The sequence below is a fragment of the Rattus norvegicus genome, chromosome 3 (assembly GCF_021556685.1).
Source record: "Rattus norvegicus strain SHRSP/BbbUtx chromosome 3, alternate assembly SHRSP_T2T, whole genome shotgun sequence".
NCBI classification, from domain to species: domain Eukaryota; kingdom Metazoa; phylum Chordata; class Mammalia; order Rodentia; family Muridae; genus Rattus; species Rattus norvegicus.
In genome coordinates this window covers 150,328,364-150,355,015 of record NC_141536.1, presented here as the reverse complement: position 1 = coordinate 150,355,015, position 26,652 = coordinate 150,328,364, and the positions used below count along the sequence as shown (strand labels likewise).

The 26,652-nt window shown below is 41.6% G+C and overlaps 1 protein-coding gene across 16 annotated transcripts in view; it reads left to right on the top strand.

The window, feature by feature from the left end:
• Window positions 1-26,652, top strand: part of Ptprt (protein tyrosine phosphatase, receptor type, T) — a 1,095,890-nt gene that overhangs the window by 724,017 nt on the left and 345,221 nt on the right. For all 16 annotated transcript variants that reach the window (NM_001108603.3, NM_001402009.2, XM_087653463.1 and 13 more), the window contains 1 exon segment: window positions 4,339-4,448. In NM_001108603.3, the coding sequence (NP_001102073.2) occupies window positions 4,339-4,448 (110 nt within the window).

Here is a 26,652-nt window from a genome sequence, read left to right as displayed (position 1 = left end):
ATCTCTTTCTATAGCTGCTGCAGTGACAACTCAATGTCCTTGTTCCCTACTTTCTTCTCTCAACACTGACTCCTAGTGTTCCAGTTTCCCTCCCCCAACCCCATTCTTGAGACCAGTTTCTCTTAGCTGAGTCTGAGAGATTTCCCCACCTTTTGTTTATACCCTTGTGGCCAGACCTATTTCCAGGACATGATTTCAATAGCCAAACTTGGGCCTCAGTCTTATCTTTCCAAAGGCTATTCACCCACTCTGGCTGCATGTCCTATATATACCTCAAGTCAAAGAGAAGCAGAGCTCACCAGATTCCTCTCCAAAACTAGTTGTCCTTTAAGACTCTTCTCTGTGTGAATAATAGCCTGGTTTGTGGGCTCTATTTAGCAGTGCTGGGGCTCCCTGACATATTCTATCATCTTTGCCCTCATCTATCACCATCAACTCATGCTGGTTTAGCTTGACAGAAATCTCCTACAGTTCATTTCTCTTCTACACTCCTTGCCCTGATGCAAGCTAACATCCTTTGTCTCCAAAATGACTACAGGCTTCCTAACTGATTTTTCTCCTTCCACCCTTGACCTCAGAAAGCTATCCACCGCACATCCTCTATTCCCTGCCTTTACCCTAGATACTTCCGCATATCTGTCAACTCTCACTTATTTGCCATTCAATATCCTGGCTTCCTAGCCTATCTTGTCTCTGTCTATTGTTCTCCTAGCACCACATACCCTTACCTGAAAGTCCTGATAATAATGTGCATGAAATTATCTATGAGTGTAGTTATTTAAAACATGTCTGCTCCCTGGATCACAAGTTTTCAAAGGATTTGACCACATTGCTCTTCATTATTTATACATCTCTAATGTCAATAGCAGCCCCCTGATCACCTTAAGATATAGTTGCAGAGAGGAGGAGCAAGTTAGGAAGAAGCAGTGAGATTTTGACTCATTTTAAAAGCTTCTACATACGCCAAAGCTTTAAAACACAAATGGAAATCTGGCAAAACAAAAACAGATGTATTCATAAACTATGAAAAAGTAAGTGTGTCTTCAGCGTCTTCATATGAGCATGACAGTCACAATTCAGTAAGACAAAGATGAACAAAAATACAGAAGCCTACAGGAAGATGAGCCCAGGGTATAGAGAGCATGTTCTCAAAAGAATCAATGCAAATGACTAATTAAAGTGAAAAAAAAAAGTCTGTGCTTTCCAGTATTCTAAAAATGGCATATATACTTAATTTTTTAAATAGTCAGTGTGGGCAGAAATTGGGCCTGGGCATGTCCTTTTGTTGGGAGCCCAGACTTATGCAAACTTTCTGGAAGGCAATCTGGTAATATGTGTCAAAATCCCTAAAAATAAGATAGTTGATCTACTTAGGCCTCGTAAATTAATTGCCACAAATTTGTCTTGAGGACATGAGCAAAGTTGCATGCAGATTCTTTATAAGGGTGCTCATCGAGAGAGAGGAAATTGTGAAATTTGCAGGATTGTGGATGAAACTGGAAAATATTACATTAGGTGAGGTGACCCAGGCTCAGAGTTTCAAATATTACATGTTGTAAAGGAACTGTATCAGCTCAGGAACTCCAAGACTAAGTTCTTGCACAAAGGACATTTATGTGGCCAAATAAAGAATTAGACCTTGGAGATGTAGTCTAATGGTTTTTATCAAGGCAGAGGGAGTAGGGGAGAAGGGAAGGGCCTTCCAGAGTCATGTTTGTTATATTTAGGCTGGCTAGAATTCCTTTACATGTTTTCTCTCATGTATAGTTCTCAGTTTCTAATTTTTATGTGTGCATTTTTGCTGGAGTGAGTTTTGGTAGGAGTCTTGTTACTTGAAAGGGGCCCCCAAGAGGGGAAATACAGATTTTAACTAAGGGACTCAGAGCAGGAAACAGAGCAAACAAGACACAGAAGTGGAATAGGGGAACAGGAAGTATAATAGGATGGGCAGGGACAAGGAAATTGGGGAAGGAGGTTCAACCACAAAGCACATATGAACACCTCTTAAGGAAACCTGTACTTTGCATGGTAATTGAAAAAAAAAAAAGCATGTTTAACCCAGTGCTATCTATAGTCATAAAAATTTCCAACTGGCATTAACACTCAATAAAAACAGAGTTGTCATGACCATAATGCTATCACTTGCCCCCTGAGGTCATTAAATGTTCTCACAAAGTATCTAAGAATTTTAGGAATTTTTTTGGCTTGGGCTTTATTTTGTTTTTTGAGACTTTCTCTGTGTATCAGCCATGACTGTCCTGGAGCTCCCTCTGTAGACCAGATTGGCAACAAACTCACAGAGATCTGCCTGCCTCTGCCTCCTCTGCCTCTGCCTCTGCCTCTGCCTCTGCCTCTGCCTCTGCCTCTGCCTCTGCCTCTGCCTCTGCCTCTGCCTCTGCCTCTGCCTCTGCCTCTGCCTCTGCCTCTGCCTCTGCCTCTGCCTCTGCCTCTGCCTCTGCCTCTGCCTCTGCCTCTGCCTCTGCCTCTGCCTCTGCCTCTGCCTCTGCCTCTGGACATGTGCATCACCATGTCTGAAGAATTTTAGGAATTTTTCATGTCTGTGTCTAGTTCTAAAAGAAGATAAAAAATACAACATACAGTATGTGAATTAATTTTGAAAAAGTGTTAGCTCAATTTTATATGTATATATACATCCATGAAATGCTGGAAAACTGTGTTTAGATTTGAATGTCAGTGATTTTGTTCATTCTCTTTTAAAATGTTTTGGCTTTTTGTTTTCAGTGTTTTTTTTTCTTTTTTCCCCATTTCCCCCTTTATTGAAAATAGAGTTTTTTCAATGCATATCCTGATTATAGTTTCCTTCTCTCTGTTCCTCCCAGCTCCCTCCCTTCCAGATCCATTTACTTTCTGTCTTTCATTAGAATAAGCTTCTAAGAGATAATAACAAAGCATAACAAAATAAAATATAATGTGATTAAAAAATCAAATTTGGACAAGGCAAACCAACAGAAGGAAAGGAGCTGAAGAAGACATAAGAATAGAGACCCAAAATTTCACATATTCAGGAGTCCATTGAAAATACTACTAAACTGAAAACTATAGCATATATTTATATGACCTGGTGCAGACCTGAAGGTCTTTTTGTATATTCTTAATATCTACAAATTATATGCATCGTGTCTGTAATGAGAAAAGCTAAATGCATTTAATTTGACAATGGGGAACTGATTGCAGCATATGCTTGAGGCTCTGTTTAAAAAGGTGTAGAGTGATGATTAAGAGTTTATGCTTTGAAGTGGGGAGACAGGTGTTCCCCTCCTTCTTTACAACGTAAGAATGCTGTGACCTTGACCAAGTTAGTTAATTCTCTCAGCTACATTTCCTTTACTAGCCTGAAGGGGATGATACATACTAGGCAGAGCTCTTTGTGTAGCTTAAGTGAAATAATACCTCTAGAATTTCGATCAAAGTGTAAGCGCTTAGTAAGAATACCTGCTTTTATAATGCTGAGTAAGCACTTAGGAATGCTGAGTAAGCACTTAGTAAGAGTATTTGCTTTTATAATGCTGAATAAGCACTTAGTCTTAGTACCTGATTTTATAATGCTGAAGTATAAATAGATCTGGTAACAGTTTACATGAATTCTCCATCCTCTAAGGGTTTATAAGTGAAAGTTTGGGGAATCATTTACTTACTCATTACTCATTACTCAGCATCTTCGAGACTTTTGTGTGAGAATGCTGGATCCAGCCAGAAGATGCTAATGGAAAGATCAGCCTATTACAGTAGCAGTGCCTATAAAAGTGTGCTCATTAGGGCCAAATCCTGGCATAAGTCATGCATCGACCTCTTTATCAAACCAAGTGGATATTAAGCATCTATTCAACAAGGGATTAAGAGACTCAGCAGCATTATAAGTTAGCTGACTTCTTGGATCAAGATGAGGTTCTCCTAATTGGGTACATAGAGATGGATCCAGAAATGAAGAAATCAGGGAAGCATTTTCTAAAGTTGGAGAGAACTTGGCAGGGCCAAGGCAATGTGTTATTAAAATGATGGCAAATCCACTTTTGCATTCCTAGAGCTGGCTGGTGCCTGCTTACCTCCTCTGTGCCTGATTTGGTTCATGTCATCCATGGTTTCGCTCAATGGGTGAATGAAGAGCTGTCCATCCATGAGTCAAATCCATCTCACTGTTTGTCTTCTGAAGTAAGGGTTTATCGAAAGACATCCCTATTTATTCATTTATAAATCCTCAATGTCCATTTCTCTTTTTGCTTTACAATGGCAGAATCAAGATAGATGCTGTCTTGGTCAGTGGACTTGGAGGAATGATGCAGGAGGTAACATTAAGCTCACAACATTTTTCTTCTGTAGTTCCAGGAGCTGTTCCTCTGGAGTCCATCCAAGGAGGACCCTTTGAGGAGAAGATCTATATCCAGTGGAAACCTCCCAATGAGACCAATGGGGTCATCACACTCTATGAGGTAAGGAGGCTCCTGGGCTGCTGTAGTGGGTTCGGCTTTATTCAGTGAGTGAACAGCTGTTCCCTCGAGGGCATAAAGGTGAGGGAGACACACGTAAGGCACAGAGTTGGGCCATTTTGTTCACTCCAAAGACAAATGTATGTGGACATACCAGACATGAACGTGATCAAGGCTAGGAGTGATCCCTTTGGCAAATGGGTCACTAATTCAAGGCATCAGATTGCCCTGATGTACAAGAGAAGAACCACATCTAGAATGCAAAAGCTAAAGTTCATATTATAATGACAATATACAATGCTCATGGTGGATCACCCCCTATATTATATTAATAATGTATGTATGTATGTATGTATGTATGTATGTATGTATGTATGTATGAATGTTTGTATATATGTATACATATCTTCCATTCCTTCCTTGGTGGGTGAGTTCCTCCTGAACATGTTCTATCCCATGTCTAAGATGATAAAGTTTTGCTGATGGGTGGGGAGGATTTTAAACTGCTGTGTGTGTGTGTGTACGTGTGTGCATATGTGTGTCCATGTGTGTGCATGCATGTGCATGTGTGTATCAGACCTTGGGTTTTGGAGAAAATCCTATAGTTATTCTGTTTCAAGGGTTCTGTGCCAGAAGCCTATTGTATCGCAAGCTGCCTGGTCGTTCATAACACTTACCACTTATCAGCAAAGCTTTATCATATTAGACATGGAACAGACCATATTCAGGAGTAACACATCTACCTAACAAACACCTGAAGATTCTAAACTAAGCTTTATAGAAGGCCATTGCAGGACAAAACTATCTTCATACAGGCTGATACTGGAGTCTAGGATCAGTGTGGAAATGAGACTCATATTTTTTTCATTGCTGTGTTCTCTGACACTTTGAGCATCTAATACTGGACAGAGTAGAAAAAAAAGAGTGACACAGATGAGAGGCATAGGTGCTGACGTTTAAAAAGCTATGTATGGCCTTATATCTGATAAGCCTGTCTGTAGTCTCAGAGTCCCCTTGTCAGGTCCCTCCTCTCTTTAGACCTGATGTCTTATCTGAACAATGAAGGCTCCAATCATTGCTCCAGACCATAGCACATCTAAAGAGACAAAAAGCCCAGGGATTTTCGGGCTGAAACATGAGCCCTGGCTTATAAGTTTATCTGAGAAATGCTCATGGTGAATCACCCTATATAGATCAGACCTTGGGTTATTCTTTGTTTCAAAGGTAGAAGATTCCTGAGTTGTAACTTGCTCTGTGCCCAAAGTATATTATATCATTAGCCATCTGGTAGTTAATAATCCTCCCCACCCCTCAACAAAGATTTTATCACTAAGCATCCATGCAGAAACACTCACCTACAGAGGGTGGGCTTAGGAAGGAAGCTGGGGGCATTATAAAGTATTTTATAGTGAAGAATCAGGATTGGTCTAGTGAGGTCAAGAGCTTTCTAGAGACATGGGTGGTCTTCAGGGGTCTCTGAAGCAGATAATCACCATGTACAATAGGAAATATCTTGTCTCGTTGGAAACCTGGCCTCCACAGATCTGCCAAACATCTTTATTTACATCTTTATTTTAGAAAGTGCAGGTAGCTTGATGCTGTCCTCGGGGTTAGCACTTGGAAGGAGGAATACAAGCACCCTATTATCTGTGAACCTTCATGGGCCACAGAGAAAAATCTTTCTTCCTGTGTTTGTCTTAAGAGGAGAAGAATTCATCTTGGCACACTTGGCTAAGGATATTGTCCAACATTGTCTAGGAAGAAAGAGAAACAAGAATCATATTGATTCATAGTAATTCACAGTTGTGTGCTTTTCATCGTAGAGACTACAATCAGAGAAAGAGAGAGTGGAGGGGGAGGAAGAGAGGGGAAGAGAGAGAGAGGGAGAGGCAGAGGAAGAGACAGACAGACAGGCAAAGATTGACAGAAGGAGACACAGAGAGAAATTTATTATGCATAGCAGCCTGTTCTTTATACAGAAAGGGGAAAGATCTGTGATTTAGAAAGCGTTAGTATTATCATAGGAAATTCCTCCATTCTAGAAGTATATGGGTTTAGAATTCATGGACCAGGAACATTGAAAAGATTTTAGGAACCAACATAAGCTATTTTACCATCTCTTATTAACATTTAATTTAAAAAGATATAATTCCAAAATACAAAAGGATATCATTTCAGAATAAATGAGCCTGAAATTGAATGGATTTAGCTTTATGAATAGCTCATGACAAGTGCCCCATTTTTCTCATTAGAAATGATGGTGGCTTGCTCATGAAAAGGCTCTGTATTTGCACTGACTTTATTTTGGAAACTACTAGGTTCTACTGTCTTGGACCTATGCCTACATCTCTACATAGACTTCTTTCCCAAGAGCAGCATCAATTTCTGTATTACAGGGCTACCTATTGTACTGGACTAGCAAATCAATGCTTTGCCATTTTGTAATTAGAATAAGGAACTAGATGGTTGGAGAAGGTGGCAGAAACACCTTCTGTGAATTAGATATGTTGAGTAATAACTCCTGAACTTGTAGCATCTGTGTGAGGTACACTCTGGTGCACTAGACACAAAGAAGAGAACGAGGTGGAACAGCTTACCTGTCTTACTTAGTTGTGAACCAGCCACCTTGTGGAGTCTCAAAGACTTGATTCCATTTCCATGATGGACTCTTTGAAATGGCTCTGTGGAAATATTTCTAAATAACTTCTTGGCTTCTCCTCGGGTTATGATTATAGAGAACCAGAGCCATAAGACTGAAGTTGACTGAGATTACCATGAGCCTTTTGGGAACAAGCCAAACCTTTTTTTTTGGGGGGGGGGGGGAATCTGTGAATGAATCTAGGAGTTCATATATTTAGTCTATTGTATTCTGTGTGTAACCATGACTGTGATGATACATGACACAAGCTAATGGGGCCCAAGCATTGTGAGAATGTTGAATTACAGGTCAGGTACCTAGATCAGAATCCAAGTTTAGCTCATTACCTGATATGTGGGCTGTGCTACATCAATCTTAGGACTGCAGGCTTCTCAATTGTAAAAAGTATAATAATAATAATAATAATAATAATAATAATAATAATAATAATAATGTTGTTGTTGTTATTGTTGTTAACTTTGCATAAAAAATAAAGAAGTTGAGGAATAGCAATGTGATGTGCCAATGGGTCATACAGACAGGAAAATATCCATATCCATGTTTCCTGAGTTCAGATGCAGCCTCTGATATAACACAGAGTCGGCCATTGGCTTGTATCACTTGGGACCTTCAGAGATACAACATGTTAGGCCCCATCAATAAACTGGAGAGTCAGAATCTCCAGTTTAACTGGATCTTTGGTAGAGTCAGATGGGCATTAAAACCTGAGACGTTATTTTCTAGAAAACACTGCTTTGTAGCAAATATTTTACAACGGAGCAAAGAGTAGGCCCTCTTGAGCGAAGAGAGGTTGTATCCCTTCCACTATGAGCTCAAGCCAGCCTTGCCCCAGAGAGTAAATAGGGGTCCTTGCTTTTAGAGACACTATTACAAAATGTGTTTATGGTGCAAATTGCAAATTTAATTAGATAAAACCAATTTGCTTTGTAAAATTAGGATCTCACTATAATTTCCAGAGAGGAACCCATAAATTACAAAGCATTGTCTTCTAGCCTCAAAAACAATATTTTGTTACAGAGAAATTTAGGATGACACAAATGGAAGGAAAAATTGGACTGTTCATGCCTTTCTATATACACTTCAACTTTGACTCTACAAAGCCAAAGTATGTGTGTACATGCACATGTGAGCACATGTAGACACACACAGAGACAGACAGACAGACAGACAGAGGGAGAGAGGGAGAGAGGGAGAGAGAGAGAGAGACTATTTTTCCACTTTTCAAACCATGTATCTTGAACAGAGTGGATCCAAGCAGTGTTAAAATAAAATTTCCTCCCCTTTTAATCTACATCTCACGACAACCTCTGGATTTATCCTTAGTCTTGTACCCCAACTCCCAAATCTAAGTGGCTTTGATTAAGTACCATTCTGTCTCTGAACTTTGGTCCCCACTTTATAATCTGAAAGTGTCAAACTGTCTTAGGCTTCAACTGTGTAAGAACTGAGGCATAAATAGATCCACGTCAACAGGCAAAGCAAAGGTTATAAACCCTGGTGCAGTTAGTTTGCTGTTAACCTGAACAGAGTCTGGAAAAGCAAAGCAGTGAAGACACAAAGAAACTCAGCGGTGCAAAAGCCCTGCAGTGGGAGTGACTGACATGTCTGACAAACAGGAGGCCTGTGGCTAGCCTGTGCTACTTTGCGGATTCTTCTTTGCCCTCCCCTTTATCCTCACCCTCATGCGGGGCTTCACCCCCTAACCCTAGGTAGGAGAGAGACAAGGATAGAGGGGAGAGAGGAATCAGGAGGGGAGGAAGAATTCAGATTTCTCAGCAGCAGCAATAAGAAGTTCAGATGAGTGAGTTCCTAGCCTCAGATCCCTGGGTATTTTTCCTTCTATGGACGATGAAAAGTGCATGCCTGTGATTTATTCCCCTCCTGAGTGACAGGTAATGATCCAGACACCAGTATCATCAGCACGACATGGAATCACATGCTAGAGGTGCCAAATTTCAGGCTCCAGAACCATGGAATAAGATCATGTGTTACCAAGATCCCACAATGATTCATGCGTATATTACAGCATAGAAAGTTCTGTTCTAAAACACATTCTAAAGTTTCCCCAGTTGGATCTTAAGAAGGAGGTGGAGGAGGTTGTGAGGGAATTAGCTGTTCATCTGGAAATACCTGCCTAAGGAAAGCATGACGGTCATCACATGGAGGAATTGGCCATGCGCTAAGCAATGCCCATTTTCAATGGGCTTCAAAGAACCTAGTATTTTTACCAACAGTATAAAAATCTTGCTATTCACACGGTTTTATTTTAATGTCTGAATGAGATTCCAAGGTTCATCAATTAGGGCTTAGATGTGGAAGAAGGACACTATAGCACCTTCCACCTGATTCACGTTTTAGGGACAACTATTACTCCTCAAACTCAGACCATGGCAAGAGCCAACTGGCACTTCCAGCCAGAAACAGGTACCTGAGGGCAAAAACCTGTCAGGCAATTGTCTCAAAGTTCTTCAATAAAATCATTGAGAGACAAGCTGCTCAGAGTTCATGAAAAATAGTAATCAATCTGTGTTTCAGTTCAATTAATTGTGCTCATCTCTGCCCCAAAATAAAATTCACACCGTGTGAGGGAATTGGGCCAGAAGATGTTACATTTGCAACTGGGTTAACGAAGTGTGAAAATATTTAAAATTCAGACATATGAAGCTTTCCAGTAAGCCTTTCTGTTTAGCAGTCAAAATCACCAAGTTTCTAATTACAGTGTGTAAATCTGAGAAGCTTAAAGGGAATGAGAAGACCCTAATGAGGCAGGAATGGGTGTCTTGATTATACTAGAGTTGATTGACATTTATCTTGCAAGCTATTCTAGGTACCCAGCATTCAGAGTTAAATAAAACACAGACTTTGCCTCAGTAAAACAAGACAGCATTCTTGTGTGGGAGCGTCTTGCAAAGGTATGATAGGTCGGAGAATTGTCAATATTTTTCCAGCACACAGATGGCTGGATTCAATCTGAACAGGAATCAGGGGGCCCAGTAAGCAACATGCTAAGGAAATGCAATGCGAGCAGGCCTCTGTGAGTCCTGAGGCAGGGGAGTTTTGAACAGGACGGGAGCAAATAGCAGGACTGATGGAGAGAGAGGTGGCCAGTTCTGTGGAAGTTGGGGGTTAAGTGCTTAAAGAGTAGGCTACCAGATCTGCATGAATGCATATACTACCCCCTGCCCTTTAGCTTCATGGCATCAACACTGAGCTCTCATATCTGTGGTCCACAGAGGCACGGTAGGGAAGATGTGATACCTTCCAGATGGACAGGAGGTAGGAAGGGATCAGCTGAATCACGACTAATATAACCATAAGCCCGAATTTGAATAATTTAAGCCAGATCTATGTTAATTAGGATACAAAATTTTCATAATGCAGACCACTATGGGGTATGTTAAGCCTGGCTGGTAACTAGAAAAAGAAACCTCTTGATTCCTTTAAATTGTTCATGCCAGAAATGTGAGTTATCTATTATCCCAGATGCTGTACAAAGAATCCGCCAGAAAGTTCCATCATTCCTCCTGCCTAAATAGCCCCAGGTCAGACCACGTGGCCCCATGTCCTCCTAGGCTATTCTGAGCACCATCAGATGCCTGGATTGTCTGTACCCAATCCATACCCCACTCTCAGTACACTGACACTTTTTTCATGCTCATCTTGTCCCTTGTCCTTGTCTGCATTTTAGGTCACTTCATCCCAGACTGGTCCCTCCAGTTTCTGCTTTTAGCCACTTGCTTTCTTTAATGCCTTTTTAGAGACCGTATTCGATTTGTTTACATACTGTTCTACAGCCTTATCTGAGCTGTTGGACTGTTAGCACCATGATGGCCTTGTGAGTTGGATTTTTTTTGTGTTATCTTGGCTAGATCACAATGTCCAGATGTGTGGTTACAATGCTCTTGTGGGGGTGTTTTAGAATGAGATCAGTTAGAGAAGTGTATGGTTCACAAAGTATATTGGCATATAATATGAATGGGGCCACAAACAGTCAGATGAAGGCTTGAGTAGAGAGAACGGTGATCTTTCTTGAGGAATAGGGATTCAACCCTCAGACCTTTAGACTTGAACTTCAACACCAGCTCTCTGGTTCCCTGTCAACCTTTAGACTTGACATGACTAATGCAGGCCATTCCCTGCTCCTTATTACTGTTGTTGTGTTTTATCAAAAGAAAGAATGAAGCCAGGGATATATTTGGTAGAGGCATGGCATAGTGAGGTGGAAGGGGGTGCCTCTGCGGGCCCATGCTGAAATATCCCTTCCCCCGAGGTACCAGCCACACAATGGGTATAGTATAGAGTTTATTTGGGGCACTGGAAGGGGAGTTAGGAAGGGAGTAGTGACAGACAGACAGACAAACAGACAGACAGACAGATAGATAGGCACGTGAGCGTGTGCACACACACACACACACACAGAGAGAGAGAGAGAGAGAGAGAGAGAGAGAGAGAGAGAGAGAGAGAGAGAGAGAGAGAGGAGTAGAGGCCTTGAACACATAGAGAGGGGGGACGGGAAATGGGGAGAGAAGGGTAACTGTAGAGGAGATTGTCTTAGAAGGAAGGCTAACAACTATGTCTTGGAGACCAAAAACAATAGCTTGTGCATAATATGTACTCAACAAATATTCCTTAAATGAATGTATAGATTTTAACATGAGGTATGAAGAAATTTTGTCTGAGTAATCTAGTAGTCTTTATTCTGGTTAAAGAGTAGTATTACCCATTGAGAAATTCACTCCTCAACTTCACTTTAACTAAAACTGTCCTAAGAAAGGAGCCCCCCTTTTAAAAAAAAATCACATCTTAGGCCATTGAAAATATAGGTAAATAAATGATGAGATAGAGAAATGGGTGGCTATCAGGATGGTCTTCGTTGCAGTCCAAATAACTAAGGGTTTCTAATGGACGTTTCTAGCTACATGATCTGAGAGTATTCACTTGCCTGTGGTAAAGAAGCCCAATGCAAAGAAGGAAGCCTAGCTGTCCTATGAGGGACCTGCTAAGTAAACCTAGCCGGACCCTGGCTCACTCCATAGTCGGTCTTACTGGACTATGCTCCATCCCCTTCAGAGCAGACACCTGAGCCAGCTTATGGCTTACTCACAGCTAGATGTAATTTTAAGGTTTAAATTTGAGAAACCCTAGTTGGTCTCTTTCCCTCAGGATTACCACATGAATAGGGTATGGGGTAATGGCAGACACTTGGGGAGACATCCTGTGTGTCTCATGTTTGCATCAACATCCATTTACAATTCGGATACAGTAGCCTACCACAGACTTCATTTAGGATTCTCCCCCACCTCCTAGAGAGCAGAAGTTGGCTCTACTGTTTTGTTTTTAGTTTTGTTTGTTTGTCTGTTTTGGTTTTTGTTGCGCTTGTTAGATTACAAAAGATATACATGTAAATAACACTTAATATTTGCCCAGAGGCCTTCCTTAAATCTTAAAAGCCAGGGCTCCGAGGTACCTAGAAGCCATTCTTTTTTTTTTTTTTTTTTCCTGTGCCCTTAGCTCACCATTCACTCGTCATAGGATTTCAGAGACAATGAGGTGTTAAAAATATCGGCATCTCTGAGTAGATGCCATAGACAGAGCAGGGTATCTGAGGATGAAAGGGAGAATGGCAGGTGTCTTACTAGGAACAGCTCTGGTTGAAAAAGGCAGATTTCTGACACTCAGGAGGGAAGGAAGGGAAAAAGGAAGGGAGGGAGGGAGGAAGGGAAAGTTCCCTTGTAAGTTGCATTTATGTAAGTGGGTCCATTATAGAAGCCTGTTACTCCCTCCACAGCATATCAAGGGTGTCTATATATTTGCCTTGGGTGTTCTTTTTTCTTCTATTACAGCATAATAGATATTTGTGATGCAGCCAGGGGACACAATGGAAGACATCATCGGACGCATAGCGTGTGTTAACTAAAGGACAGAAAATCATTCCCTTGGCAATAGGTGGTTCAGAGAAGAGAGCAGCCATTGAGGTCAGCTGTAAACAGTAGGTGCCAGGACATAGGAATGCAAGTGCATTTGTGTCTGAGTGTTGGAGTGTGTGTGCGCGCGTGTGTGTATGTGCGTGCGTGTGTGCGTGTGTGCGTGTGTGTGTGCGTGTGTGTGTGTGTGTGTGTGTGTGTGTGTGTGTGTGTGTGTGTGTGCAGTGTCTATGTCAAGTATTTTCTCTTACACAATCCTGAGCTTCTCAGCTCCCTCCTCAGAATCGCTCCAGGTCACTGTGGAGAGGACACTGACCTCTTGAGAGAACTGCTCTGTCTTCTCAAGGGGCTCCCAGTTGTTTACACCTGGACTCCTTGTCATAATACCAGTTAGAAATTTACTGAGGGAAAATTTCGGATTTAAAAAAAGAAAAGACGTCGAGGAGAGATGAAGAACGACCATAAAGTTAGCCTCTGTATTTGCCAGCACGGGCTCCTTTATGCTTTTTCTATGGAATTGCGTTTTGATGCACTGCATGGCTCAGAGCCTTTGTAGGGGACCGTCCTGTACACAGTCACATGGCTAGTAGGGAGCCCTTCCTCTGGTGACCACGTCCTTTCAATACACTGCCCAGAGGCGGTATTCAAGTTGCCGAGAAGCTCTTTAAACGTCACAGGTTGTTTCCTTTTCATGTGTGATGTTTTACCTCGTCACGCTTGTGGAATTCCGCCAGGCTGGCCAGTGCAGCGTGAATGTGTAGCTTTTAACCAGCTGCCTGGTTTGTTTGTTTTGGTCAGAGCCCTTTGGTGTTTAGCACATAAGTAAGAGGAGCTGTAAGTTTTCGTTTCCTGTCCGGACAGGTGGAAGCTCCGAGCCCTGGAGGCCGGAATTTAAATCAGCATCGATTCTAGCTTATCTCTGTCTTTGTTTAGGAAATCGCTGGTGGCTTTTCATCTCCAACCCCAACCCAGTGGGCTCTTTTCTCTTCATTACTTTTGGCTGTACTCTTAACTAACAAGGAAGAAGTAATTCCATTACAATTGGCACCGAACTTTGATCTACTTCCTTCCTTCCGGTTTCAACTGGGAGAGAGTATTGGCTCAACCAGTGGGTGTGTCCCTTTGGAGGCTGACCTTGGACTTTATCACCGGGACCCTTCAAAGTCCTTCCAATTGTCATAAAGGTGCCTACTACTCCCATGGTCATCTTGTCCCAGGCACGTTCTTAACATGAGTCTTTTACTGAAAATTCAGCTGGAAGGTAATATTCACTTTGTATTTGCTGTTGGCAAAACATGGATGGGTTTGAATCAACCCTTTCCCAGGTTAGGTCTCAGTTTTCACCCTTATTAATTAGGAAGTTGTACTCTAAGGGTCCGGCAGGCCCAGGGTTAACACTTAAGTGCCAAAAGCAAGATGAATCTTACTCCTAGTTTCATGAAAGCCTTTCCTTATTGCTATGTGTGTGGCCCTCTTTTCCATTCATTGTGTGATTTCCATCTTCATCCATTTATTCTTGAACAGTACCTTACTTATTAGACATCTGGAATTTTATCTACTTGTTATCTACAGAAGTACATGCATTTACTTAAATCTTTCAACTCGTTCTCCTTCCGCCTCCAGTATTCTGAATCATGTACATAATTCCTCCACATCTTATATAGTTTTGTAATTTATATGTTTCTACTTAATCTTCTGGAGCATTTTCATTCTAGATTATAGTCTTACCCTGACTCCCTATTGGTGAATGCAGTTGTAGTTCACCATCTTAACTGCTGTATAATATTCCATTGCTTGTTTTACCAACATGTATCTTTAACACGCTGGGGATTCCTCCCAGGATGTCATTTCGAGCAGCGTGCTGAAATGAACACCATCCATTCAGGTCAGGTGACATGAAATCTGAAATCTCAGCTCTGGGGTTAATGAGGCAGAAGAATCAGAAGTTGAAGGTATATGCATGGGCTCCAGAGTGAGTTCATGGCCTAATGTAATGAGCTCAATGCTAAAGCATCTGCCCCGTATTCACAAGGTCCCAGGCTCAGTCCCTGATACTGACAAGAGCACCATTATATATACCTCCTAATTATCCATGTGTGTGTTTCCCCCTGAGGGTATATCTAGAAAATGGGTAATGTGTTATAGTACATGAACTTTTACTATAATATCCCCTCCACAAGTTCCACCCCCATAACAAAGCCAAACAATTTTCCAAACTTCTTTAATCCGTTTACATCACTGAAAGCAAAATACAAGAACTGTGATGATTTTTTTTTAAGACCCTGTCTCTCTTTGCTCTATTGTCAGGCTCCTCTTGGCCACGTAAGTATCAAATGACACTACTTAGTATCTTCCCGTTTATGGCCAAGATCATACACAGATCATGAGTAAGGCTGAATCTCCTCACCTTGTTCATCCATCGTCCCTTCCCTGAGAGGTTTCCACCCTTGCCATCTGCTTGGCTTTTGATTAGTTTGTACTGTCCTTCCCCCTGCTATATGCTATACTGGAGAACGTATTTTGATAGCTGTCCTCTTACCTATATGCATAGCTTGCTAGTTTTAACCCTTGTAATGTATCTTTTGAAAACCAAAGTCTTTTATTATAAATGTTTCAGTCTTTGCCTGATTTTGGCAAGAACTCTTCCGTTCCTAACAAACCCATCTTTAACCCAAGTCAAAAAAGAACAATTACTTATAGCTCTACTAATATTTGTACATTTTGGTCCTGAAGTATATGTGTTTGATCTATTTGCAGTTATTTTTACGTGTGATACAGATGGAATATTCGGTGTACTTTTTCCAGTGTGGGATAGATTCTTTGGCCAAGTTGTACCAGTAAGCCCTTCCTTTCCGTTGCTTTATCAGCTAATTCACAAATTCTGATATGTTTTCATTTTTCCCTGATTTCCTTCTTCCACAGGCCTCCATAACAACCACACATGGCCATAATTATTATAGTGCCACATTTAATCTGGATCTCCAATAAAGCCCACCTCTCTGCCTCATGCTTCAGATATATCTTGGTTATTCTTGCCCCCGGGGCTTTCATTTTAGAATCCACTCATCAAATTTAATGAAAAACATCTGCTACCATTTTGATTAGAATTGCATTGACTGTGTAAAACTATATGTGTGTAATTGACATCTTTACAATATTAAATTTATCTATATTTAGGTTTGCTTTACTATCCCACATAGTTTTATTACCTTACTTATAGAGGTGTGTGTTTCACATAAAACCCGAACGGCTAACTTTGACCAGAAAGAATTGTGTTTCTTGGCTCTCATTTCCCTCCAGTCTCCATGGCCTTCTCTTGTGATCTCCCAAGTGCTGTGTTTTTCCTGCCTCAGGTTCATTGTATATAGAGGTCTTCATTTGCCAGAAAGCCCATGTGCCTGCTCTTTCTTGGGTGACTCATTTTACTGTATACCTTCTACCCTCTTAGAAAGGTGCCCGATCATCGCTCTAAAATGTACTTTCCCCACATTCCATTGTTCTCTAGCATCGCGTCTCATTTCTACATAAATTGCCACACACAATTTATAATTATCACATATTTATTTGTGTCTCTGCATTGTAAGTGCTGTGCATATATACATATACATATACATATACATATATATATATGTATATATATATATATATATGCATGCAGTTCCTTATGTGGTACGAGGGACCCATCAAGTACAAATGTTTTAACTCATAAGGATTATGATAATATTTCTTTGGGTGGGTACAACGCAGTGAGAGTCATATAGACACGACCTTTGAAGTAGACAGGACCCTATGAAAACTCAGGGGACACCATCTCAGACTCTGCAATAATCTCTAATGAAATGCATGACACCCCAGTGACCCACAAGTTGGTACTTCACCCACACAACTCAGTTCCTTAGCCACGTACTTGCTAAACCTATGAGTCTTCATGTATAACCGTATTCCAAATCTTAGAGCGGCAGCTATTACCCATGGACACTCATTAATGCTTGCTTGATGACCCAATCCGCATTTCAAATTTGAACCCAGTCTGCTATAGGATTGTTTGATGTGTACGTTCACATCTCTGTGTGCACATGCGTGTTCAGGTATGCAAGGCACGCGAGGAGACCACAGGATGATGGTAGGCGTTCTCTACCACTCTCCACCAAGGGGTTTGTTTGCATTTTCACACTGTTTCTTACTGAACCTGGAGCTCACTCATGGGCTACACTGGCTGGCCCAACAGCTTCAACTACTCTAGTGCTAGTACCACATAAGGAACTGCATATATATATATATATATATATATATATATATATATATATATATATGTATGTATATATGTATATGTATATGTATTATATATGCATAGAAATGGGTGCTAAAATCTGCATTTAGGACCCTGCATAGTAGCTACGAGCCTCCATATGAGATACAGACTGAGCCATCTCCCCAGCCCTGAGTGCTTAATATGTTTTAAAGTAATCTATTGTCTGAGAATGTTTGCAACATTGCATCCTGATAGGCAGGGACTAGTAGAAAGTTACTCCTATGCATACTTCTTCGCACACCAGCCAGTTATAAACAGATTATTTTCTTTCTGGACATCAGCGTCTCTGATATTTTGCTGATCATGTCTCCACTTTTCACTCTGTCCAGCATACTTCCATTTCTGTGTGATCCACTTTATCTCCTCTAATGGCTCTCTGACAACATAGGCCCCATCTTACTTTGTAATCACTTGATTTGGGGATGTGTCGATTGATCTTTCTAGAATGTAGAACAGAACTGGGGAGACATAAGAGTGAACTTCTCTTTAAACAGCTGGCGAGGGGAGTCTGACCCCTTGCCTTTCTTCCTTCCCTCCTCTTATAGATTTGTCGGCAGGCAGTGGGCAGAAACACTCACATGCCTCCCATTGATTGCAGAACTGTGCTCAAAATAATAGCTCTCCGTGTTCAATAGAAATGGATCTAAGGGAGGAGAGTAGAACAATGTGTCCAGATAGGGTTAGAAATCTATAAGCTCAAGGTTAGAAGACTACGGCATAGATTGCTCCTTGTTTTAAAACTTAACTTTCAGTTTGTTATTTCCTAACAGCAGATGCAAAAATGGCATAAATGTGTCCTCGTCTTCCCTAACCTAAAAGGGAATGTTCTTCATAGAAACTTGGTGGGGCCTCTGAACTTGTTTCCTCATGTCAAGACACCTGAAGTGGTTATTTCTAGTCAAGTCAGGTCAGCAATCAGGATGCAGCCTTCTTTCAGAGCATTAGTATGTGTCTAGGTGAAACTTGAAAGTTATCAGTCTGTCTCACAGAATCTGTTTGTTTGCTTGTTTTTTTGTATTGTTTTGTCTTAATTTTAATATTTTATAAAATAATACCAGTGGGGTTTTATTGTTGTCGTTGTTTATTGTTTGCTTGTTGAGACAGAGTTTCTCTATGTAGTCCTTTCTGTCTTAGAACTCATTCAAGTAAACCAAGTTGGCTTTGAACTCACAGAGATCCTCCTGCCTCTACCTCCCAAGCACTGGATTAAAGGTACACAATACCACTGCCCTGTGCATACTGGAGCTTTGCCATCCTGTGTGTCTGTGCAACATGTGTGTCTGGTGACTACAGAGGCCAGAGGAGGATATCTGCTCTTCCGGACCTGGAGTTAGAGACAACTGTAAGCTATCATGCCAGTGCTGGACATTGAACCTATATCCTCTGAGATCCACTGAGCCATTACTCCAGCCTTGTGCATCTGTTCTTATAATAATTTGTATGTATCTTTTCTAGTCTAAGCATATTTCATTTTCAAGTACTTTTTTGCAATAGTTATAATCTTTATGGACTTTTTCATAATACCCTGAGGGACCTTAGAATTATGGATCAGGAAAACGAGACAGATATGAAGTTCTGGTAAAACCACCAGCACTGTAGCCTACTTTGGGCTCCAATAAGTAATACAGCGAAACAAGATCTATACATGTCAGGATCAAAGTCACTCCTACCTTACGATTAGAATTGCAATTATAATCAACATGGAGAGACAATGAGGTCAGAGGCATTAAAACCCAATTGGGCAACAGGCTGTGGTTCTTGGGAATCAGGCAATTCACAGCAGGATCCAAGCCTGTATGTGGAGGTACAAAGAGCATGTCAAGACCAGCTGTGTTTCTGTGACCACCTACAAAGGACCACTCAGGACACATTGGGGCGTCTTCTGCCCAGTTTCCAGATATCGAGATTACCCTTTGACCCTGGTAGGATATGATTGAGATTGCCTGAGATGCCCGAGGAAGACAGAAAATGAGAATAGAGTCCATGAAATCCCTTCTCCGTTTGCTGTTCTCCTTCCTAATACAGTGTGCCTCTGCTCTTTTTGGAGCCTTTTGAGCTCTGCTTCATAAGAACTGATGTAGGAAAACAACACATCATTCCCAGCATTAGACAATACAGTGGTGGCTTTTCCTGCTAATGTGATAAAATACTGGAACTATTTTATCTAAAGGGTTGAAGGGATTTGAGTCACAGTTTAATGATCCAGTCCACCTCACCAGGAAAATTATAGCCTCAGGAGCCCATGGTGGCTGGTCACACTGGGTGCACAGTCAGAAAGCACAGTGTCAAGGGCGGAGTTGCCCAGCTGGCTCTCTCCTTTTGCTTCAGCCTGGGAGCCCTGGAATGCTGCTGCCCTCAGTTAAGATGGGTCTTTTGACCTGAGTTTACCTACCTAGAGGATCCTCATAGGCCTGCCTAGAGACTTGTCTCCCAGGCTATTCGTGATCCCATGACCTTGGCAATGTCAAGTCTTACAGACATGTCATTAGCTAGAGGTGACACTCACTCCCTTTCGTCCTCTTTTGCCTTCTGCGTCAGTGTGCTCTCTGCCTGCAGTACTGAAGCTTACATGTCTCACGTACATGTGGAAGAAGGAGGTGGGGCTATAGATGCCTTCCTGAAGAGGCTAGAAGGAGAAAAGCCTACCCTTGAGCAAATCATCCACACTCACCATGCCTGAACCTCAGGAAGATAAGCATAGGTAGACATCCCAGGATGTCTGAAAGACCTTGTGTGAGCATCCTGTTCTGTGTCCTCCTCAACTGCACCCTCACTCTGGAATCTTCGCCTCCCTCAGATAATCTTTATAACTATATTATAGAAAATTTTGATATTAGAGAAAAGCACCTATAATTTTCCCCCACAATTGTTTTGCTTTGTGTTTTATCTTTATTAATATGCATACATTTTTACTAACAATAATTACATAAAATTTGTTATTGTAATTTTTCATTAAGCATTTTATCACAATCACGATGCCTTTAAAGCACCATGCAAACAGCTTATCTTTTTTTAATGACTGCATAATTGTCCATTGAGTGTGCATTTTCTAATTTACTTTTCCATTCCTGTATTGTTTTCCCATATTTCAGATACCAGTATGATGAACCACAGACTTACGGTAGCAATCATATCATGATAAAAAAAAATGACCTTCAAATCAGATTAACCTGAATTCAAACCCTGTTTCTAATACCACCTGAGGATCTTTGAGGCAAATGAATGTCTTTGGTGTTAATTTATTGGCTTAATTTATTAAAACAGTATCTAGGCAAAGCAATCTTCAAACACACAGTGTTAAAATACTGTAAGAGTTAGATATATAGCTGTCCTAGCTGTCAAGTATCCATTCAATGTCATAGATGACTTTTTTCTTCCTCTGGGTAACGTGTTTTCTATGTTGGACAACCACACACCCACACCCACACCCACACCCCCACACACACACACACACAATTATAGGGTTGAATGGAGTGAGTACTTCTTGTAACTCTTGATACATATTGCCAAATTGCTCTCCAAGTGGATTGCACCCTTGTAAGCATGTGTTTTGAATCTTGTGTTGAGCTTTTATGCCAATCAACGAGCCTGGGAATCAGGCCTTTGGCAGCCCACCAGAGATTTATGTCAGCTTTCATGATACCCTCAGAGCAGGCTGATGCGTGAACGAGCTCATCACACATGTTGGCAGATCCATTTGCACTCTCCAAGGACGTGCTAGGAACACTCTTGCCTCATCTTCTTCTGTTCCCTCCCCTCTTCCTTGTGCCATACAGAAGATAGTAGCATGCCAGGCTTCCAGTAGTCTCCCAGTAGATTCTGACACCCTAAGGAAACTCTGAGCTGGAAAACTCATGGCTACTAGTGCATCTGTTATCAATTTCCCTATGCTATACCACCAAACACGCCTATTTATTGCCCTTCTAAAAACTTCAATGAACTCATATTAAAAGGAAATAGCAGCTCACCTCCAAGGGTGGATTCTGCACACATTAGAAATATCTGTCTCAGGTCCCATCCTAGATTCCTTGAGAGTTGTGGTGTCCATGACCTTGGGTCACACTCATTTATCTTACAGTTTGACAACTGTGGTGCTAAACTAGTTTGCAGCAAAGAATTTCCCTCATACTAGGATGGCCTCAATGTTAGGACCATGTCCTTTCTACTTCAGTATTCTTCTACCCTGCTGGGAGTCTTGGGTCAGCACTGGAACCGCTGGTGACTCCTTGACTGAGGTGATCAAAATCAACTTTCTGAAACATGAAAATAAAGTCACTCTACTGTTTAAAATCTGTCCTTGATTCTAGTTACTCTTTAGGATAAGATCTCAACTCTTCTTCATTAAGACCAAGGATGCCCTCCATGAATGTTCCAGTCCTTTATAGCTCTCTCAGTGCCTTTCTTCCATTCATATAGTCTACACAGTCTACGGGTTTGCATTACAGCCAGGTCACAGTCTCTGCTATTCTCTTTATCTTAATATATCTATACCAGGCCACCTTTATTGTATCCTTGGTACTCTGTTAAAAGATATCACTTACACTTTATGCTTCTGTACCACCTGATTAAGAGCTCATTCCTTGTTGTATAATAACATTTTCTAAACTCTGTACCATGTTTCTTTATGCCCGCATGTGTTAGCAGATCAGACTTCCCTGAACATGCTCTGTTCATTGTTAGATCTCAGGACCTGTAACTATTAGGTCATTCGTAGTCAACAGTTGTTCCCATGTCCTTCCAACCTGCTGTTCCTTGCAGAAGATTGACTCATAGCTCCCGTGGTGCTACCTTCCTTTTTTACTCCTGTTCTCTGAACCAATTCCCTGCAGGACTCAGAAACCCTGTCTTTGCTGTGTTATGCTTCCTCTTATTTGGAAAGGTCACAGATCCTCTTCAAGATCCCTTTCCAGGTTCTGACACCTCTCATTCCACTCTTCTCTCCCTCTGTCACCTCCCTCTTCCACTGGGCTCTCCTGTTTCCTTCAAGTAGCCTGTAGATTGTAAGACTGCTCAACTCAATTACCTTCAGTTACTCATTTCTTTATAGAAGATTCTGTTTTAAAAAACCCATTATCATTACCAAGCAGTTATCCTATTTAATCCTGGTACTTGGAAAAAGGAACTAAGTTACCTACGATGGCAGGACTGCTGTGGCCAGATTGAGAGGAGGATGCTGTGTGCCCCAGTAAAGATGGCTTCATCATCACGGTTCAGTTTGAAAGCTCATTCCATTTGAACAGTTTTACAGCTCAACAGAGGTATTCAGCTTTGTCCCTCCCCTCATGCAACTGAATGGCATGCTTGACCTGATGGCTTTGGGAGGGCTCTGACACAAATTTCTGACACAAATATTTGCCGTCTGGTCTGTCAGCCTCAAAAAGAAAATTGCAGAAGGCAAATTTGGGATAATATTTTTTCATTACTGGGAAAAAGTTTCCCATTCCAAGTCAATCATTTCCCCACATCTGCACAGTAGACATCAGAGCAGGCAAGGCTCTCTGAATTGCAACCACAGCACTGTGTAAAGTTTCTCCTTTTCTATCAGTTATTAAAAAGAAAGCAAACTAAACAAAATAAAGAAAAGCAGTCTTGGCCTACTTGAATGGCTCCTTTTCTCTTCAATAGCTTAATAGCTCAGTGACCACATGCCATCTGCAGCTTTACTTTGGATAGTGAACTTTGTGTGTTCATGCTATTCAAGGCAATGTTTCCCAAATAGGTGTCTTGGGACCCTGGTACACACTTGAGGCTAGGGGTTTTGTGGTGTAATTTTTGGTGTCCGCTCCCAAATTCATATGTTGAAACCTAATTCCCAAAGCGGTAGTGCTAAGTAGTGAGATCTCTGAAAGACTACACAGTATGTAGACAACACAAGTGCTTCACCCTCATAATGGTATTAGGTTCTTTATAAAACATTTCTGAAGAAGCTTGTTCACGCTCTACGCCAATATTGACATAGCTAGAAGGCACCATCTCTAAGGAGGAGAACATTTATCACACTAAATCTGCAAGGACTTTGCCTTCAGTCTTCCAGCCCCCATAATTCTAAGCAGAACATCTGTTTGTGAGGCCTCGTCTGTGGTAGCTTGGTGTGGCATCCCTAATAGACTAAGACCGAGGTTTATAAGTTTTTCATCTGGAAAAAAACACTTAAAATGAAATAAAATGTTTTCCTTTTTTCTTATTCCTTGACTTCCACAGTTCTTTGAGTATGTATTGAGTGAGTATTGTTGCCATGTAGAGAATGATAAATAGACAGCCGTGGAAGCAGAAGTGGGGAACAGAAGAGGGAAAGGTGAGGGAAGAGAGAAGGGAACACATTGAGTTCCAGCAATGGACTTCCAACCCAGCCAGGCTTTTCAAGTTCCTGAGCATCCAAACGAAGCCAGATCTGTCCTTCCTGAGATCTAATGAATCAGAAACTCTACAGTGGGGCCAGGAGATACGAACTCAGGAGATTCCCTCGTACAGGTGTACTTGAGAGCCACTGTGGGAAATCCCAGTGGCCTGAAGGTATCCTCCTGATTCAGATCTGGTTGGTTTTCCACTTCTCCAGGACTCCCACATTCTTCTGTTGCCTACTGGGGTTTCTCCTTCTGCCCTAGTTACCTTGTTTCTAAGATCCATGGGACCTATCAAGTAAATCCAACCCCTTCACTAGGCAATCCACCTTTTTATCCAGCATGTTTTCTGACCTTTGTGACCTTTGTGTTTCATCTCTGAACATGTTTTATGCCTTGTTCTGCTAATTTCAAACTGCTTACTGCTACCACCCTCTTTTAACTCTGTACCTTTATTAATACAGTGATAATTTGCTTTGAGGCCCCTCCCTTCATCTAATGACTGTTTCCTACCCCAATCATCTGAATACTTCATTACTGCCTTACTTTTTGTTTCTTTATCATACTTTATTGCATGCATTGATGAAAGTGCATCTATTTAAAGCATTATACACATACACACACACACACACACATACACACACACACACATATATATATATATATATACACACACACACACATATTCTTAGATCTGGTTAGGTTTAATATGTATTATATATGAAACATTATATATTAATATAATATATCATATATGTGTGTATATGTTTGTATTAACATATATATCCCCTCATACAGTTATGACATGTTGTGTATGTAGTAAAAACCCAACTCATAAAGGCAAAGGAAGATTTCTGAAGCTTTGTGGCAGAGTGTTTGCCCAGAATCCATGAGGTTCTGGGTTTGATCCCCAGTACTGGGAAGAAATTAGGTTGCCTGCCACCTTCTTCAGTCAGTTTTCGCATTTTCCGATGCAATACTTCAGAGAAAATATTTCAATGACTGATTTATACTAAACTACTGTGTGTGTGGTTTGTGTGTGTGTTTGTGTGTGTGTGTGTGTGTGTGTGTGTGTGAAAAAGAGAGGGAGAGGGAGGGAGGGAGGGAGAGAGAGAGAGAGAGAGAGAGAGAGAGAGAGAGAGAGAACCTCAAACAAAGCTCAAAATTCATCAATTTCTCCAACAAGTGGAACATTTTTCTATATCCAGGGTTGTTTCCATGTGTTCTTTCTTGATTGCTTCTATTTCCATTTTTAATTCCTTCAACTGTTTGATTGTGTTTTCCTGGAATTCTTTCAGGGATTTTTGCGATTCCTCTCTGTAGGCTTCTACTTGTTTATTAATGTTTTCCTGTGTTTCCCTAAGTGTGTTCATGTCTTTCTTGAAGTCCTCCAGCATCATGATCAAATATGATTTTGAAACTAGATCTTACTTTTCTGGTGTGTTTGGATATTCCATGTTTGTTTTGGTGGGAGAATTGGGCTCCGATGATGCCATGTAGTCTTGGTTTCTGTTGCTTGGGTTCCTGCGCTTGCCTCTCGCCATCAGATTATCTCTAGTGTTACTTTGTTCTGCTATTTCTGACAGTGGCTAGACTGTCCTATAAGCCTGTGTGTCAGGAGTGCTGTAGACCTGTTTTCCTCTCTTTCAGTCAGTTATGGGGACAGAGTGTTCTGCTTTCGGGCGTGTAGTTTTTCCTCTCTACAGGTCTTCAGCTGTTCCTGTGGGCCTGTGTCTTGAGTTCACCAGGCAGCTTTCTTGCAGCAGAAAATTTGGTCTTACCTGTGGTCCCGAGGCTCAGGTTTGCTCGTGGGGTGCTGCCCATGGTCTCTCTGCAGCGGCAGCAACCAGGAAGACCTGTGCCGCCCCTTCCGGGAGCTTCAGTGCACCAGGGTTCCAGATGGTCTTTGGCTTTTTCCTCTGGCGTCCGAGATGTGTGTGCAGGGAGCAGTCTCTTCTGGTTTCCCAGGCTTGTCTGCCTCTCTGAAGGTTTAGCTCTCCCTCCCACGGGATTTGGGTGCAGAGAACTGTTTATCCGGTCTGTTTCTTTCAGGTTCCGGCGGTGTCTCAGGCAAGTGTCCTGCCGCTCCTGGGCCCTCCCCCACGGGAGCCCAGAGGCCTTATACAGTTTCCTCTTGGGCCAGGGATGTGGGCAGGGGTGAGCAGAGTTGGTGGTCTCTTCCGCTCTGCAGCCTCAGGAGTGCCCACCTGACCAGGCGGTTGGGTCTCTCTCTCACCGGGTCTGGGAGCAGAGAGCTGCTGCGGGCCGGGATCCGCGGGTGTGGGACTTCCGGTAAACCAAGTGGAACATTTTTAGTGGTTCATAGAGATACTCATGAATGCATGACACACGCGTGATGCCAGTCAGCTTTCCCCACCCTCCCGGAAGTCAGTATACAAGAGCTAAAGCAGTGAGTTGTAAAAACCCATGGACAAGGGAAATGCCTCTTTTGACTTTTCTTTTTCTGCATTATCCCCTCATCCTTTTTTCTGTGCCTAGATCCATCCTCTTCCATCAGAGACACGCACATCTCCTTAATTTAGAATTCAATCTGGAACCAGCTCCCTGTGTAATACCTTTATGCCATCCGGACTCCCTTCTGCATTCTTGTCTTGAGAAGAAAGATATTGCTAAGAACTGTTTTATATTTGTGTCCTTACCTGGAGTAAAAAGCCCATAGCTACACGGCAAAATCTATTTCATGAAGCCTTGGGCACTGGACTTTATATGCTATCTCTTCCCAGTGACACCGACTTCCAGTGATACAAATTAATCAGAGCAGCTTCATCTACATGTTTTAATGAGTAACCATCCCAGATTAGACACAGAGATGCTCATGTCGCCTTGCTGCCTTAGGATTTAGATACGGAAACTTTCTTCCCTTTCTTCCCAGCAAATCCTATCAGGAAAGTATTATTTTTCCACAGACTGAAATGGAGGTAAAGGCTCTCAATTACAGCCCTGTTGTCTT